The sequence below is a fragment of the Stegostoma tigrinum genome, chromosome 31, assembly GCF_030684315.1.
Source record: "Stegostoma tigrinum isolate sSteTig4 chromosome 31, sSteTig4.hap1, whole genome shotgun sequence".
NCBI classification, from domain to species: Eukaryota; Metazoa; Chordata; class Chondrichthyes; order Orectolobiformes; family Stegostomatidae; genus Stegostoma; species Stegostoma tigrinum.
In genome coordinates, this window is record NC_081384.1 from 31,941,873 (window position 1) to 31,960,971 (window position 19,099).

Below are 19,099 nucleotides of genomic sequence, written 5' to 3' on the forward strand. Positions count from 1 at the left end.
ATCCAGCTTTGGAATAGATATTGATCAGAAGCTGAAATGTGCGCTGCAGAATCATTGCAGTCTTTATTTCAATTACTATTTCACTTTGGAGTTTCTTTCATTGATATGAGACTTTTAATTTTTATTTCTTGCAGAACCACGGCTCTCCTTCTTTCTGTCAGCCATCTTGTATTGGTTACCAGAAACGCATGTCACATGACTGGGAGCCTCGACTGGATTGACCAGTCCCTGTCTTCGGCTGAGGAGCACATGTCAGTGCTGAGGGAGGCAGCTCTTGCAACTGAACCTGAGAGGAACCTCATTGGCTGTGACAATTTCTGTCAGGAACAATCTTCAATTTAGCTCCTGGAGCCTGTTCGGCAATGGAGCAGGGGAAGAACTAGACTTAAACTGTTCATATTTATCATGCGCTTTTACCTGTCCACACTTTAATCAGTCAGTGAAATGTGTGCCTTAAACTCATTGAGGACTGGACTTCACTATTCAAATGATTTTTGAACGTCAAAGGACTGATATTACTGTCAATTATAGTCCTAAACTTTGCTCGATTGTTCACCTAATGTTTACAGTAATTACTCCTTAGTTAGACGTTAAATGTTCATATATCCCCATTTGTTTTTGAGCTCACTGATAATCAGCCCTTAACTGACCAAAATTTTCGTTAGCTAAATTCCTCCAGCAAATCCCACAGTTGATGTTTCTTTAAATTGCTGTGCCTGGACATTTGAGTCATAAAACCTAATGCTACAGAGACCTTTAGTTTTTGGCACACACTGAGTGTGACTAAGTCTTATTGCTATCTGCCCAAGGAAGGTTGACATTAAGCAAGGTTAATTATTAATGATTTTCTGTTCTTCGCAATAGTGAAAACTTGGTTCACATATAGTTTACTTAATGTATTAACTATTGCTGGTAAGTCAACCAGAAGCTGTTTCTGTCAAGGTTGTGTCATATAACATGAGCAACATTCGAGATCAAATGAAGAGCCTTGACTATTTTAGCAAATGTGTTAATCTGGTTCATTTTAAGCAGGTTGGTGGTTAAAGATACTAGAGAAAGGAATTCATTTGATTAGGTGTGTCCCTAACACTACACAGCATCCTTTAAGTCAATTAGGTTATCAGGGCAAATTGTACAGGAAAAGTGAAAATGATTTCAAATTAAACTGATCCATGCTGAGCCAATCTCTGATCTCCACTCCTCAGAACCAGTGCTCTGTTGCTACAGCCTAATCTTACACAATCAGCCTTATTAAGTTGTGAGAAAAAGGCAGATCTATTTAATTTGAAATGATAGTTTATCACGATGTCACCTTGTTCATAAAATTTGTAAAGAGATTTTCATTTAGTTTAGAAAGAGTATAGGAGCTGTGACTATGAGGGTGGGAAGTTTAAAACTGTTTACCCTTTTTATTAAGAAATTCCAAGTAACACAGACCACATCCTGGTGTGTCGTGGCTGAAAGCAGTCACATTGTCTATTCAGAGATAGTAAGAACTTCAGTTGCTGGAGAATCTGAGGTAACAAAGTGTGGAGCTGGATGAGCACAGCAGGCCAAGCAGTGTCAGAGGAGCAGGAAGGCCGACATTTCTGAAGAAGGGTCTCAACCCGAAACATCAACTTTCCTGCTCGTCTGATGCTGCTTGGCCTGCTGTGTTCACCCAACTTCACACCATGTTATCCCAACTTAAAGTTGATTGGTGCACATTTTCTAATCAGTCTAAATATAGGTAAACCTATTAGTGTTTGTCAACTCTTGTTCTCATTAATGTGTCATTGTGAGTCTTCTGCCTCCTTCCTGATCCAGCATCGGTCCTTCTCAGTAGTTCCTCTTATTTACTGAATGAGCTCCTACAGAGATGGAATCATCTTTGGGTCCATATCTAGAGCATTTGCTTCATAAATAGACCAAAAGTGTTCATACACTGCTCCCAAAAGGAACACTGGCAAATTCATACTGCCCTGTTTCCAGCTCTAAAATATTGACATGCCTTTGGAATTTTTAATCTTTTACTTCAACCACAACTGGCAACAATAATGTTACCATGCTATAGTTTGACATTGTCTGACTGGACTATGTGCAGATCCTAAGCCCTGGTAAGGTTGCTACTGAAGCTCCTGTGGCCTACCCCTATATGCAGTGACTGCTTTCATTTGTTGGCTTTGCTTATTATCATGGACCATTTGGACAGGTACATAGATTGGATAAGTATGGAGGAATATCAACCAAATGCAGACAAATGGGACTAGGTTGATTGTGAAAACTGCGTAGCATGGACAAGTTGCGCTGAAGTTGTAAACCTCCAACACTCAGTGGCTTTATAAAGGGGTCTTTGAATGGTTGCCTCATTTATGGATAAGTAATAAATCAGAACGTGAGGACTTTTTAAGAAATAATCATCCTCGGGATGTTGGCTCCACTGGCAAGGCTGGCAATACACCTTATGAACTGCTGCTGTCCATATGGTGAAGCTGCTTCCAAAATGCTATTTAATCGGGATTTCCAGGACACACAAAATTTAATGAATGAGAACATTTAGCTGAGTGAAGATGGTGTGTGATGTGCAGTTAATGGTGTTTTGAGCACTTCTTGCCCTTATCCTTTAAGGTTGGGGCTTCTCAAAGTGGGAGTCAGGACCCCAAGTGGGGCCCTGAGCTGAAATTTTGTGCTCCCAGGTTCTAAGGTTGCAGTGGTCACTATGGAGCTCCAACCAGGTTATAACAATTGCACTCTCTCTCTAACAGGTCTTCGCTCTCACAGACCTCACTCTGGCAGGATCATAAAAATTTGCAAGCCTCCATCAGGCATCACAGTGGGAAAAAATGTTCAGGAAGCACTGCCGTAGGTTACAGAAGTGTAGATTGTAGCAACTGTATACCAGTGTGAAATGAGTAGATGTTTATATCAACAGATAGAATGCTGAATATCAGGGGTAGTGCTGAGTGCTCATGTTAGCAACCTGAATCATGGAACTCCCACAGGATGGAAGCAACCAATCAGGTCCACACCAACCTTTTGAAGTGCAGTGGGTTTAGCTCATAAATATTCATAGTATGTAAAGAGTGACAAGTACAGACCCACAGCAATGTTGCTCAGAGCTGGACACACTGACTCTAACTTTCCATTTCAACCAACCGTTGGGAGATTGAAAATTCACAGCTCACCTAAATTCAGTCATCACACACAATGTTACCTGATCTTGAGTACTCAATAAAATCCCACTTATAACATGACATGTCAAGTTTAGGTAGTGGGGAAACATGTTGTCAGTTAGTCAATACTGATCTATTTTTTATATCCTTTTTGACAAGGCTTTAAATCTCAGTTTAATTATAGTGAGTTTTGTTTAATGTCTGATATTTGCAACAAGTGTAGTCAGTGTTCAGAACTTTACATTCTGTACAGCATAAGCTTTTTACATTGCACTGTAAATCCCTATATATAAATCTAACAGCTCTGATCATAGACCAAAGCACTCTAAATGATATCGAACCTTTTTAAGGTTTGAAACATTGTTCTAAGCTTCTCTTGGATTTTTATTGAATCTGTTTATTACAATGTAAATGAAATTCATATTAATCATGACTGGCATTGCTAATACTGACCTGTGTACCACTAAGCAGAAGACAGCAGTTTCAAAGAGGTCACTCTCTAGCTCACTGCTTTCAAATACGCAATTATTCTTGTAGCATCACTTTACAAGGATTTGACTACAACTACTAGGAAACATGGAACAGACTGAGCATCAAGAAGGCTGAGGGGTGACCAGGTTGAGACCTATCAGATTTTAAGAATTTGCTGGGTTAAGTGTAGAGGGAGTGGGGCAGAGTTTTCACTTCTGGATGCAATTGACAATCTGCTACAAATTGAACTCAAAATTGCGCTGCATTTGAGAAGTGATTTTGTGATTCAAGTTCTACCTTCAAATATTTGCATTAATAGAATTTAAAATGGGCCCTGAACTAGTCTAATCAGGCAATGTTTGAGAACATAATTTCTGGCATTATTCCTTCATGTTAATTCAAAATTTGTTTCTTAGGGCAATTTTATGAATTTAGTTGAAAATTGAGATTAATTACAAAAATAATCACCAAAGTAAACAAATTTCAAATAATGAGGCATGGCTGTAAGCACTGCATGGAAACTTTAAATTCTAAAAACTACTTTTACTAAGAAGCTGACAGTTGTAGTGAAATGTAGCCATTAAAAGTTTTTAACAACATGCCCTAATACTGAAATAAAAACTTAATACTAAGATCCTCTTTGAACGTTTACAAAACAGACAAAAAACAGAGACTGAATATGCTGATTAATTACCCATTGCAAATTTTATGGGTGGAGATGTCTTCCAGTGATATGTTTTCTTGAACCAGTACAAAAGATCAAGGAAACTTGATTTGTACTAAAATTAATTTGTATTTCAAATGCTGTGACTTCTTTTCTGGCAGTACAGTCAATTTTGGACAAATTATATTGGAAATACACACAGAGCCTTGTGGAATCTTTGTGCTTCCTCTTAGCCCAAAACTAAGGCTATTAATATAAGGTATCTTCAAGAAGGTATTTAAGAGTAGATTCTTTGGTTATAATGTGAAACTTGAGACCACATTAAGCAGTCGAAGCAGACAGTACAGATACATTTGAGGCAACGCTGGTGGAGCTCTCGAGAGAAAGCTTATGTTAGTAAACTTTGACGAGGTAAGTTGGAAGGAGCCGCATGGATGAGGTGGGCCATGTGATCTGTTTTACTGTATGGTTAGTTGTAAATGTTCTGAGCTATTTTTACACACCCCTGCCCACCCCACCATTGGGTGTGTTTTCAGTAAAATGTGTTGGATGCTCAGTTCCTTAACATCTCACCCAACCATGACTTATTTCCCATAATATAGGAGGCCTGGAATAAGGTGTCTGTTGGGTTGCTCACCCTTAAGCCTATTGAGGTACTTAACTGACCAATGAATTGACAATTGAGGGCCTCCCAAAGGAACCACAGCAGTGAAAGGCTGAACAATGGCAGGTGGACTAGAACTCAAAGACGGTTGTTACAAAGCTTCTTAGAAAATACAGGAAAGAACTGATATCAGTTTGGACTGGCTTTCCTTCTGAACGTGCAGCAACATAAAATCCAGCCTATGCAACCTACCGTACATTCACACAGCTTCTCCATCAGAAAACAAAATTGAGTACAGTTTTTTTTTGACAGGACTGAGTAAACCAGGGACATCTTGTTCACACTAGTTAAGGTTCCTTTCAGCCTCTCACTTTCACTATTTCCAAAACCAAAGATTCCAGTACTCGATCTACTCTGGCTTTTTTTTCCAGAAATTTAAACCTGTTAAATTGTGTAGAATTGTCAGTTTAAAAATGAAAGGCTGCTTGAAAATGGTCATCTAGTGCATTGACTATTATTGCAGTGGAGGTTGCAGTTCACACAATCATCCCCAATGTACCAATTCCTAAAGATTAGTTTAGTTTAAGCTCACTTTTGATGACTTGTAGTAGTATTTCACAGTCTCACTGCTGGATGCTGTGCAATTACTTTGTATGATAGAATAAATAATTACGTGGTAAATACAGACTAGTAAATTGGTAAATGTCCAGTTTCTGAAGGAATAATTTTCACTGATTCCTCTTATTCTAAACAATACAAAACATCTTACAATCAGGAAATGATAAGTAGATATGGAAATAATATCACAGCTTCATCTCATTTTCAAAATTCCTGACAGAGGTGAAGCTGGCACATCTGGGCCAACTCACACTTTATATTCTGTCTTGGGCAATGAGGTTTATTACATTGTGTGGTCTTACAGGCCTCTTTTAAACAATTTATGAAGTACTTATGAGACAGGTTTAACCTTTGATTTATTCTATATTTAAAGCACTTGTGGCAAGGTTAGAAATGTGAATATTCTTGTAAATATTGCTTGATGTTGTTGCCACCCAAATATTTGTTAAGTCTCATTGCATGCATACACATTGAATTTAAACATTTTATGATGACCAATAATAAAGACATTAAGATGTGGAAGTCTCATAATTTAAAAGAGCCCAATACTGCTGTTGTTTGGACTTAAGTTTTCAATGCATGGAAAACAGGAAGGAATCCTAGATCCAAATTTTTGAACTTTAGAGCTATAATGTATGTTCACATAGCTTGAAGTCATTGTGAATTTCCACCTGTACTCATGGTATATATAACATGGAACATTGATCTTATTTAGTACTTTTATGTTTAAAATTGCTAATGTATTACTGATTATGCTTCATAACAGGTTAATAAAATAAGTTGTAGGACCTGATCCTGCATGAGTGGTTTTTCTGTGGAATATTTGTTCCATACCCAAATCTGACTAGTAAAATGGAGTTGCATAGCAAGAAATCAAATGGCTAGTTCTCTAAAAACAAATAATACTCAACATTTGGTAGTACAGAACTTGAGTATTGCTGAAATAATACATGTATTGCTGAAAGTGTTTGTATTAATTCATCAGGAACTGCTGGTGTACAGGGAAAAACAATACTTACTATATATGAAAGGAGATTTCTGATTGGTTGGTAAGTGGACTGTGATGCAAGAGATGTTGCCGTGCAATTAATGATAACTGATAGTTAACTGCCAATATTTGATTACATATTAAACCAGGCAAGTTGACTTTGATCAAGGCAATGTCTGGAGTGTTGAACCAGAGAATGGCTGCCACCTATTTTGAGTTGAAGCAAGTGTAGTCTGTGCATATGCATTCTCTGTTTGCAAAGAAAGAATCTTGAGTGTTAATATATGTAGTTTATTCATGAATCTAGGTTGTAGAGGGCCTTGCACATGAAACGGGATCTTTCCAGCAAGGGAACACTAGCTTGGGATTGTCTGCTGCCTTTCTCTTTCTAGGTGATCAAGGTCTCAAGTTTACTGTTGAAGGAGACTTGGTGAGTTGCTGTAATGCTTTCTGTGCACAGTACACACTACTGCCAGTGTGCTGGTGGAAGCATTGATCAAACGGGCTGCTTTGCCCTGGATGGTGTCAAGTTTCTTGAATGCTGTTGGATCTGCACTTATACATGCAAGTAGACAGTTTCCTATCATTTTCCTGACTTGTGCCTTGTAGATGGTGGGAAGTCACTGGTGAAACAGAAAATCATTTATTTGCTGAGAATTCTTGGCCTTATTGCTTCTCCAGTTTAACATCTCATCATTAGTAAACCCTCAGGATGTTGACAGTGAGAGATTCAGCAATAGTAGTACCATGAAATTACATGAGGAGCTGGTTAGATTCTCTCTGCTTAGAAATGGTCGTTGCCTTGCTTTGGTGTTACTTGCTGGTTATCAGTCAAAGCTTGAATATTGTCCAGGTCATGCTGCATTTATAAAAGGACTACATCACTATCTAATGAGTTGTGATTGCTACTGAACATTGTGCAATCATCAGCAAACATTACAACTGGCTTTATGATGGAGGGAAGGTCATTGATGAAGATGCTGATGACGGCAGAGACAAAGGTATCACTTAATAGTTGGCCTTCAACAACTACAGTCATATTCCTTTGCAACTTGAGCCAACTGCAAGTTTTGCCCCAATTCCCACTGACTGTGCCAGTCATCAAACATGTACCTACTCGTTGCTTTTTTTTAGCATGACATTGTGTGCTGTCGTATTTTACGTATTCACCTAAATGCATCTTAAATGTTGTGAGGAAACCCAAATATTGTCTGTAGAGGCTATGGGATGTGTATATGTCACTTAGTAAAATTGTCAACAATCCTTGTCTGAGATGATTGACAGACTGTGACACAGGGAGGGCTGATGGGAAAGTAATCAATCAATTGAAATTGTCCTGTTTTCTGTGGATAAAACATACATGAGCAATGTACCACATTGCTGGATAGATGCTGGTGCTGGAGCTATATTGGAACAGCCAAGCTAGGAGCATCACTAATCCTGAAGCACAAGTTTTTAATTGAAATGTTGTCAGGACCCATAGTCTAGAGTGCCTACTGCCTTCAGCCTTTTTATTAATATCATCTGAACAAATCAAATTGGCTAAAGATTAACAGCTATGATGGTGAGAACCTCAGGAGAAAGCCAAGATGGATCATCCACTTTTCACTCCCTCCTGACTGAAGATCTGAATAGACTTAGGTCATTCATAACGATGGGCTGGGCTCCACCATCACTGAAGGTTAGAGGTTTGTGGAGTTAGGTTTGTAATTGTCCATCACCATTCATGACTAGAAATGGCAGGACTGCAGAGCTTTGATGTAACCCATTTGTTTGTAATTGCTCAGCTCTGTCTATTGGATGCTCTTTTTCCCCCACTGTTTATCAAACATTGTAATCTGTGCTGTGACATCACCAGGTCAACTCCTTCGATTTTGCCTGATGCTGCTTCTGGCATGGCTTCCTGTATTCTTTACTGATCTGGGTGTGGATTCAGGGTGTTTGTGGGGAGTGAATACTTTTTGGTATGTTGCTTACTAGGTGGACATTAGAGACACATGGTGAAGATCCTACAAACTGTACAATAAATTGCACTAGGGAAGTTGGCTGAAGAACAAGTATTTTCCAGGATACTGGCTGAAATGACTTGTTCTCTTTTGATCGGTAACAGAGGAACCTGTAACAGCAGTATTCTCAGAGCGGAAGCACTGCACTATCAAATCCTCAGACCATTACCTCGGCTTTATGCTTGGGAAATGAGCCCATGGTCCTCTGACCAGGGAATGCTGGCTGGGGTTTATCAGCAGTTTTTTTTTACCCCTGCTAGGCTTTGATCTAAGTCTCACACATGCCCCAGCAATGTCTACCAAATCTGAACCGTTATCTGAAGCTTGAACCAGCCCGAGAGAAACAGTGAAAAAGACACAGCAAAAAGGCAGATTGATTCACTCACCATCTTCACAAAATATCTCTGTTCATTTTTAATACAACTGCATTTTATGAATTGCACTGTTGTCTAATACAGCATCAACAGCAAAACTTCCCAGCAATCCTGAAAAGCAGCCTTAAAAGCCATACATAAAAAATATAATTTCAGGATCCGAACACTACCGCAAATTATTTCTTTGTGTTAATAATGTTGCTTTTCTTTCTTTAGACCTGCTGTTGGCTTTCATCCATGCAACAAGCACATTCGGATTACAAGCAAAAACAATGAATTCCATGCGGATTTACAGAGAAATTACAATTCCTTCAGAGCCCGCTGGAATAATGTCAATTTTATAAAAACATATAAACTTTAAAAGCTGCTACGTATGATGCACAGGAGTAAGACAATGAATGGTGCTCCCCCACCCCCCACCCCGAGTTGCATGCCTGGACATATTATTATTATTGTGAGACTACACACAATATTCGTGATCAGCACAGAGCTCAAGCTTGCTCCTTAATCTTCACCACATTCCTAAGGCAGTTGGGTTGACAGTACTGACAGATGTGTCATATATCAGCAAAGTGGAACCCTTTAAACTTGTCGATTTTGTCAACCGTTACAATTGAGGCACCTGCATGAAGAAGAGTAAGCCCTGGGACGGAGGTAGCATAGGGGCAGTTACTGACTCCAGCAAGACTCAGTGCTGGCAGAGGACAGAGGATGAACAGTAGAGAAAACAGTAACGAAAAGAAAAAAAAGATACATAAAGTTGCAACTTCCTGCAAAAATCGGCTTGAAGTTCAGTGGCACAGTCCTTTGGAAACACTGCAGACAAAAGAGGGGGCAGGATTTAATGCCACCCTCGCTGGGAGCAAAATTAAAGGTGGGGGAAGCATGTGATGGGTGGGGCGGGTGCAAGGTGGTGGGTGCCTTTAAGTGGACAATTCATGGCAACCTCATGGTCTCACCTCACAGCTGCTGATAAGCAACCATCAGGCAGGGAGTCACCAAGTGCACAGGTTGCTGCTTGGCCTGCAGTGTTCAACCAGCTCTACACTTTGTTATCTCGGATTCTCCAGCATCTGCAGTTCCCATTATCTCTAACTTACAATACATCTGGGTTGGAGTTTCCTCATTTGAAAGCCTGATCAAGGGACGTGGTAGGGAGACTGAGGGGTGGGAGTGAACTGAGAGACGAAAGAGGGCTGAGGGTGGGAGGGAAGTGACCTGCTGAAAGCCAACACCCTGCCCTTTCTTTCCAATAAAGAGCCCCGACTGTGCGTCTCCCAGCCTGCTATCAATCATCTGTGGCCTGAATTCCTTCATGATTCCAGAATTCTACCTGCCTGCATTACCTGCAGTGGCCATCAGGCTTGGTAGCGCTGCCGGCAGTGGTGAGCCCTCAGCCGGTAGGATTTCTGTCACTGGGTCCAAATCCCTACAAAGGCTCCCACACTGGCTACCTGAGGGCAGTTTATTTCTGCTAACCTTCCCCAGCAGAAGCAAAGTCAGATCTCTACTGGTTGAGAAACTCCATGTAGCTAAGATTAAATTCTGCTCTCAGAGTGAGACTTTAGAAGCTGTTTTTTAATACTGCTAAGGCAGAACAATAGAGCCATTACTTTAATGTATGTGGGAAGTTTCAAGATTTGCAGGAGATCCACTTTTATCAAATATTTTCTCTTCTTGGTGAGTGGTGTGAAACCCTTCAATGAGCAGATTACTAACATGTTCAACAAGGTTTGACTATCTGTTCTCATTCAAGCAGTGTACATTATCAAACAAAATAAGCTACCGTGTGCATTTGAACCTTTAACACCACTCTTAGCAATTAGCTTTCTCCGGGATATTTAGTGAAGATGTTAATTTGGTGATTCAAGCTCAGTCAGCACCTCTGTTCAAAATAAGAGAGGGGTATTAACAGCTATGTTCAACATGCACGCGGTAACACCACTGTCAGTGGTCACCAGCCCTGTTTGTTGGTTTTCTTAACACTGTTGAATATCACGGAGTATCGTGGCTGTTCCAGTGGTGGTAGCCCTGCCAATATCAGTCCATCCTCAGTCTATGGGTCATAACTGGGATCGGTCAACAATTCAAAAGGCAATTTAAGGCTGGACAGATTCCTCGTTAATGCAACAGTACAAACTCCCCGCATTTAAAACACAGAATAAAAGAAACTTAAAACACTGACAAAACCTTTACAACACAATATGAGGCACATAGCCTTACATTCCACAAGTAACCTCTGTACAAATGTATCATGAGCAGGTGAGATTCAGTAAGGTCAGGGCAGTGTGGGATGCTGATGCAGTGGGGCCAGGCATAGTACAAAGAACACAAGAAATTGAGAGAAGGACTTTAGGCTCATGGTTCTACAATGCATGCACTGCCAACTCAATTACAGATGTCACCCCATACCCGTTTCAATCCTACCTCCCGAATCCCAGCATCCAATCAAAAAGATCTACTGAAAAATATCCTCAAGCCCATTTTGCTACTGTTGCCATTTCTAAAGGATTAAACTCAACCTCCTGTGACTTCATGAGTTTCAAATGAAACTGTGCTAAACCCAGGCAGTAACTAGGAGCCTCAGGAAGCATCAGGCAATGCGAAAGAGTTAACTCTGAGGAAAAGCACACAATTGCAAAACATTACCAGTGCAAGGACTCCTGTTGAGGCTGTCAACTGTATTTTGACAATTTTTCAGGCTCCTTTATTCAACTCCCCCTCTCCTAGTCAGGGAGCCTGTCCTCCAACTCCAATATGTTTTTAACAAATAAGGGTTCAAATCAAATGGTAAATAAAAACTACATAGTTGTTTATAAAGTCTCAATTATTCTTCACCTTGGATCTCAAGTGAGCATCTGAAGATTCAAATTTAATTCCTAGAGAATTGGCCAGTCCTACTCTAGAACAAGAGATAGGAGTTAGCATCAGCTGGGACAGGAACTGTCATGGGGGCCCACAAGAAAACCCGCAGTCACTACTACCCCATAAAGAGCTCCCCACCAACTCCGACTCCGTGCATTCATACCGAGCTTATACACAATGGAAGGCATTTTAATTTACACGGACAAAACAATTACTTGAGGAACCACAGTCTCCAAGCTCCACCTAAACAATGTGGTGTGCTGGGGTGTTGGAATTGTAAACATTCCTGGGCAGGTTTTGGCTGAAAATATTACTGTTTCCTCAGAACAGGCCTCTCGCTTTCTTCCAATTCACCTGCTTCCAGCTGGGAAGTCGGTTAAATTCCTCTCTTGACATTTGCACGGCTTTCTGCAAAGGAAAATAAGACAACAAAGGATTTCAGATCGAAAGATTCATTATCAAAGCGAGATAACATTTTTTTAAAATGAGGCTCACATAAATGTTATATCTCTCAAGGTGTGTCTCAAAATACTTTATGTATGAGTTAATTTAAGGGCACTAACTGTTAACGTGAAACTGGTTTGGAAATTTTGTAAACAGAAGGATCCTACACACCAGGATAATGAGCTTCACACTCGTGAAATTGCCTTTATCATATTATATGGAATACCTACAATGTGGAAGCAGGCCATTCGGCCTATTGAGTCCACACTGACCTTCCGAAGGGCAACAGACCCGGACCCATCCCCCTTATCCCTGTATCCACCACAGCCAACCCTGGACACTACAGATCAACTTCGTATAGCCAAACCACCTAACCTGCACATCTGTGGACTGCAGGAGGAAACCAGAGCACCCAGAAGCAGCCCACACAGATACAGGGAGAACATGCAAACTCCACAACATCACCCAAGTGTGGAACCAAACCCGTGCCCCTGGTGCTACAAGACAGCAGTGTTAACCACTGAGCCACCAGACCCCTCATGCTTAAAGTGGGATAGATTGATTGAAGAACTTCAAGCCTGAGCCATCACTGAACAAAGTAGAGATTTCAGCAGAAGTAAATCATATATTAGTATAGCACCTTTACATGCCCTTCTGAAATGCGTAGCCCAGTGGCACAAATTGCAATGAGATTAATGACTGGTTAGTCTGTTTCTGGGCTTCTTTGAGACTAAGATAATGAAATGTGAGGCTGGATGAACACAGCAGGCCCAGCAGCATCTCAGGAGCACAAAAGCTGACGTTTCGGGCCTAGACCCTTCATCAGAGAGGGGGATAGGGTGAGGGTTCTGGAATAAATAGGGAGAGAGGGGGAGGCCCACCGAAGATGGAGAGAAAAGAAGATAGATAGAGAGTAGAGTATAGGTGGGGAGGTAGGGAGACTAGTCAAGATTCTAAAAACTCATTCTAGCTCTTTTTCAAATAGTGATCTGCCTGATAGAATTAGAAGAATCTAGTGTGTAAATTCAGAGATTTCAAAAGTAGCTGTAAGTTCCTGAGGAGCAAGAGTATAACATGAAAATAAGATTTAAACCACTTTACCATAGCTTGTAGAGCGAATCTAACTGGCAACTATTCTAGAACAAAATCTTGCTGGAGTGCTTTAGGATAAGCAAACCTTAGAATAGCAACTGCAGTTGGCGAAAAACAAAACTTGACAACTCAGACAACATTGCAGATGACTGTGAGCAGTCAAAGATGCCTCAAGAAAATGTCATTGCCATGTCACGTGAGTACAACTCTACATTACAGCGACTCATGGGCTCACTTGTTATATAAATAGTTCACCTTCCTTTGTGAAAGGAGGGGATTGTTGTATGTGCATCTTGCCTGTAAAATAACTCACCTTTAAAGACTCTATGCGCTGTGTGTGAACAATGTTGCTATTCTGCCCGACAGTTTGCGTGCTGTACATTTGCAAGCTGCAATCTGCCTGTGTATCACAGGTATTCTACATTGTAGACACTACTGGACCAGCAATCAAAGGTGCACCAGCATGCTGTGATTCTAGCAAAACTTCAGCCTTCTGTTTTTTCCAGTGTGTTCTTTCCTTCATAACTTGCTGTCATAATAATTCAGCCTTTCCAATATTTTCTTTCCATTTTAGTATTTTTTGAAGCTTTGATCTCTTCCACATGCTGATTTCATGATTGTTTGGTGTTCTCTGTATCCTGCTTGAGTCTTTCATTCTATCATCATTGTTGACTTGTTTTTCAGAGAGGGTTGCCTTGTGAGTAATTTATACCTCCTTGCTGTGAGCACTGCACATCTCCCTCTGCATTAGCAAGTCTGTCATTTTCTCCAGTATAACTTTGAATTCAATCTGACATTTCTGCTCACCCTGATCTGTTTCACGTGGGAGCTGCCCCAGTCCTTCCTGTAAACCACCAGTCTTTTCACTTGTTGATGATACCAATCTTGTAGTTTATTGCTTCTTAGCTTTTGCTGTTTTAGCACTTTATTTACCTTTGTCAGCCAATCAGAAGTATCCCCTAAAGACTCGCTAAAGTCAGAGATGGCAGTCTCAAGTTTACATTTTTTTCCTGAACTACTGGCTCAGCCTTTTCCTCTTGAGGTTTTATTTTTCTCTCCAGGCAGGGCGCTGAGGTTTTAACTCCATCAATACAAGAGACTGAAATGTTACTTTTTTCTTTCATATTCAGCTCTGCCAGTGTTTCTTGCTGTAGTTTCTGTTGTGTCTCTGATGTTTGACTGATTACATGGATTGTGACAAGTGAAAGGTCACAGCATGCTGGTGTGCCATTGATTGCTGGTCCAGTAGTGTCTACGATGTAGAATATCTGTGATACACAGGCAGATTGCAGTTCAGCATGGCAGACTCAGCACGTGGAACTGATGAATTGTTGTCTGCCAAAAGTTTTACATTCCTAGGTTTTGTCATGGCTTACCAAGTCTGTGCTTTTTAAAATTTGCAGGCATAGTGTATTGGCACTTTGCTCATGTTGTCAATCTTAGCCAAAATCAAATAGTCACTTGTTTTGTGATTCAAATGATCACTAAATAGTCATGAGTAGGGCAGGTATTTTGAATTTTCATAAACACCTCAGATGGTGTAATAACATAGATGTTTTATAGAAGATTGAAAGTGTGGTAAATGTGTTTACTCCTCTATTGCGTTTCACACATTGTCAGTTTCTGGATAGTATTCCTTGGTGTCTTCATGCAAATCGCAAGATAGCAGATGGCCATTACACCAGTGGGTTAGTACTGCTGCCTCACAGTGCCAGGGACCTGGGTTCGATTTCACCCTTAGGCGACTGTCTGTGTGGAGTTTGCACATCCTCCCCACGTCTGGGTGGGTTTCCTCCCACAGTCAAAAGATGTGCAGGCTAGATGGATGTGCATGCTAAATTGCCTCTAGTGCTCAGGGATGCCTAAACTAGGTGGGTTATAGGGGGATGGGCCTGGGTGGGTGCTCTGAGGATCAGTGTGGACTTGTTAGGCCAAAGGGCCCGTTTCCGCACTGTAGGGATTCTACTCTATGAATGATTATTGTTTGTTTGAAAGTACCTCTGTGCATGGTCTGGCTGGGTTGGTGAACTTTTGTTGGTGAATCAGTCTTTGCACTTCCTCTGTCAATGGCCTTTTCTGTTGCATGCGTTGCAAAATTGATTAAAAGCTGAGCATTTCTTTGGTTAAGTGCAGAAGGTCGTGTCTTGCTATGTTTAGATGGTCTGGTGATGATGCCGATCATCAAACGTACACACAGGCCCTCTAACATTTATCCACCTGTGAGGATTACTTTGCACTTATGTCCATTCTTCAGTAACACTGGAAGTTTTGGGGTTGACTTGCAAATCCTTCTAGAAGGTTTACAACGGGAATGGATACAATCACCAGGTCAACAATTCTGCTCGATAGTTCCCCATCTGAAACATCATATAATGAGCTATTTTCTCTGCATCTGCTCACAAAGTATTCTATAATTTCTCCAGGCTTTTTGTCCAAATGCTGGTGCAGCAAACTATGAGGAAGGCCAATGGAATGTTAGCCTTTAATGCAAGAGGATTTGAGCACTTGCTTTGATCGTATAGAAGCTTGGTTAGATTGCACTTAGAATATTGTGCGCAGATATGGTCTAGTTACCTCAGGTCTGTACTTTTACAGTTTAAAACAATGAGGCCTGATCTCATTGAAACCTATAAAATACTTAAAGGACATATAGGGTTGATATAGGTAAGATTCTTCCCCTCCCGGGAGTCTAGAAGCAGGGGGGTTCAATTTAAAAATCGGAATGATGCTGTTAAGGACTGAGATGAGGAAAAAAAAACTATTCTGGACATAATAATTGCAAATCGCTGGAATTCTCTACTGCAAGGGCTGTGGAACTCTGCCCTTGACTATATTTGAAATAAAGATTGATAGATTTCTGATCACCAACAGTATAAAGGGTTATTGGGATAGTTTAGCTAAAAAGCATTGAAGTATTTGATGAGCCATGATTGTATTAAATCCTACAGCAAGTGTGATGGGCTGACTGGCTTATAAAAAACATAATCTTTGTCAGTGAATTAAGGATTTAATCTGGTTCTGAATTAAGAACATAAGAGCTAGGAGCAAGAGTAGGCCATCCGGCCCTTCGAGCCTGCGCCGCCATTTAATAAGATCATGGCTGATCTTTTTGAGACTCAGCTCCACTTACCGCCCCCCCCCTCCCCATTCACTATAACCCTTAATTCCTTTACTGTTCAAACATTTATCTAGCATTTCCATAAAAACATTCAGCGAGGTAGCTTCAACCGCTTCACTGGGCAGGGAATTCCACAGATTCACAACTCTTTGGGTGAAGAAGTTCCTCCTGTCCTCAGTCCTACATCTGCTTCCCTTTATTTTGAGGTGATGCCCTCTAGTCTTAGTTTCACCTGCTGGCGGAAACAACCTCGCTGCCTCCACCTTATCTATTCCCTTCATATTCTTATATGTTTCTGTAAGATCTCCCCTCATGCTTCTGAATTCCAATGAATATAATCCCAGTCTACTCAGTCTCTCCTCATAATCCAACCCTCTCAACTCTGGAATCAACCAAGTGAATCTCCTCTGCACCCTCTCCAATGCTAATATATCTCTTCTCGAGTAAGGAGACCAAAACTGCACACAGTACTCCAGGTGTGGCCTCACCAGGACCCTATACAGCTGCAGCATAGCCTCCCTGTTTTTAAACTCCATCCCCCTAGCAATGGCAGACAAAATTCCATTTGCCTTTATAATTACCTGCTGCACCTGCAATCCTACTTTTAGCAATTCATGCACAAGGACACCCAAGTCCCTCTGCACAGCAGCATGCTGCAATCTTTTACCATTTAAAACATAGTCCATTTTGCTGTTATTCCTACCAAAATGGATGGCCCCACACTTATCAACATTGTACTCCATCTGCCAGATCTTTGCCTACTCACGTAGACTATCTATATCCCTCTGCAGACTTTCAGAGTCTTCTGCACACTTTGCTCCAACGCTCACCTTAGTGTCATCTGCAAATTTTGACACACAAAATTTAGCCCCCAACTCCAAATCATCTGTGTAAATTGTAAACAATTGCGATCCTAGCACTGGTCCCTGAGGCATACCACTAGCCACTGACAGCAAACCAAAAAAACACCCATTTACCCCCTATTCTTTGCTTTCTACTGGTCAACAAATCCTCTATCCATGCCAATACATTACCTGTAATACAGTGCAACTTTATCTTATGTGGCAGCCTTTGGTGTGGCACCTTGTCAAATACATTCTGGAAATCCAGATACACCACGTCCACAGGTTCCCCATTGAGGACATTACTTGCATGGTGCACAAAGAATTCCACCAAATAAGTTACAACATGACCTACACTTCATGAACCCATGCTGGGTGTTCCCAATGGGACAATTTGTATCCAGATGTCCTGCTATTTCTTCCTTAATGATAGATTCAAGCATTTTCCCCAGTATTGAAGTTAAGCTAACTGGCCTATAGTTACCTGCTTTTTGTCTAATTCCTTTTTTAAACAGTGGCGTCACATTAGCTGTTTTCCAATCTTCGGGAACCACCCCAGAATCCAGTGAATTTTGGTACATAATTACTAGTGCATTTGCTGTTTCCCAATCACCTCTTTTAGTACCCTGGGATGCATTTCATCAGGGCCAGGAGACTTGTCTACCTTTAGCCCCATTAGCTTGCCCTTGCCCTTGAATTGGCATTCAAATGTGGCCAAATGTTTTACTCCTCCAGCTGTTAATCTTGACATGTTAAGTCTTCATTCCCAGCTGCCTAACAAATCCTATTGGGTTATATACATGAATCTAGAAACTGTGGTCTGAACACTGTTTAGACATTTTGAATTCTGTTGGGAGGTCTGCTGTGTCCCAGTTTAAAGTAGGGAATTTTCTGGATATTCTGATATTTGATCTTCCCTTGTTTGCAATCAAATCACCATATGCCCCAATCACTTGCCTTTCTCAAGTAAGTTATTTTCTCAAAGGTCAAACTGGCTTCTCAAGAGGGATTTGTCTGCTTACGAGCAAGCTCTCAACACTTTAATGTTGACGTGATGAGCGAAAGCTTTGAGGATTGTCTCATACACTTTAGCACAGTTTAACACTGTTGGCCATGCATTTTACCTGTAACTTAACCATGCTGAACCATGATATGCCTCATTAGCATGAATTTTCCCACCACTATTCACGATGTCATGCTAGTAATGATAGTCAAATAATAATTCACTATTCCAGGGATTAACTATCTCCATGGGTTAGTTTATTTATGACAGTAAAACCTACTACAAGTTATGAATCAGACGTTACAGTGAGCCAAATGATTTCTTTTGTGAAGTTTGCAAACCCACAGTAGACTAACTACCAGACAGAGTCACAACATTATATACATACAGCACACGGAGTTCTAAATATATAGTAAATGGCAGAAACCTGAAGAGTACTGATAGGCAGTGAGATCCAGGTGTACAGGTACACAGGTCACTGAAAGTGGCGACGTGGATGGAAAAGGTAGTCAACAAGGTTTATGGCATTCTTGCTTTCATCGGCCGGGGAACTGAGTTTAAAAATTGGCAGCTAATGTTGCAGCTTTATAGAACTTTACTTAGGCCAGATTGGAATATTTTGTTCAATTCTGGTTGCCACAATTTGAAAAAGATGTGGTGGTTTTGGAGAGGTACAGAAAAGATTTGCCAGGATGTTGCATGGTATGGAGGGCATTAGCTATGAGGAGATGTTGGAGAAACTTGGGTTGTTCCCACCGGAACAACAGAGTTTGAGGTGGGGGGAGCTGATAGAGATCTACAGGATTATGAAGGGCATGGACAGGCCGGACAGTCAGAAGCTTTTTCCCAGGGTGGAAG

At 40.8% G+C, this 19,099-nt stretch overlaps 2 protein-coding genes across 11 annotated transcripts in view; one reads left to right on the top strand and one right to left on the bottom strand.

Annotated features, from left to right (window-relative positions):
* Positions 1 to 6,302, top strand: part of tmem98 (transmembrane protein 98) — a 51,484-nt gene extending 45,182 nt beyond the window's left edge. For all 4 annotated transcript variants that reach the window (XM_059638681.1, XM_059638679.1, XM_059638680.1 and 1 more), the window contains one exon: positions 135 to 6,302. In XM_059638681.1, the coding sequence (XP_059494664.1) occupies positions 135 to 342 (208 nt within the window). In that variant the 3' untranslated portion in view covers positions 343 to 6,302. The remainder of the gene's footprint in view (positions 1 to 134) is intronic.
* Positions 6,303 to 8,911: 2,609 nt separating this feature from the next.
* The window catches only part of LOC125466374 (supervillin-like), a 137,050-nt gene continuing 126,862 nt past the window's right edge, over positions 8,912 to 19,099 (bottom strand). For all 7 annotated transcript variants that reach the window (XM_048560794.2, XM_059638677.1, XM_048560796.2 and 4 more), the window contains one exon: positions 8,912 to 12,150. In XM_048560794.2, the coding sequence (XP_048416751.2) occupies positions 12,064 to 12,150 (87 nt within the window). In that variant the 3' untranslated portion in view covers positions 8,912 to 12,063. The remainder of the gene's footprint in view (positions 12,151 to 19,099) is intronic.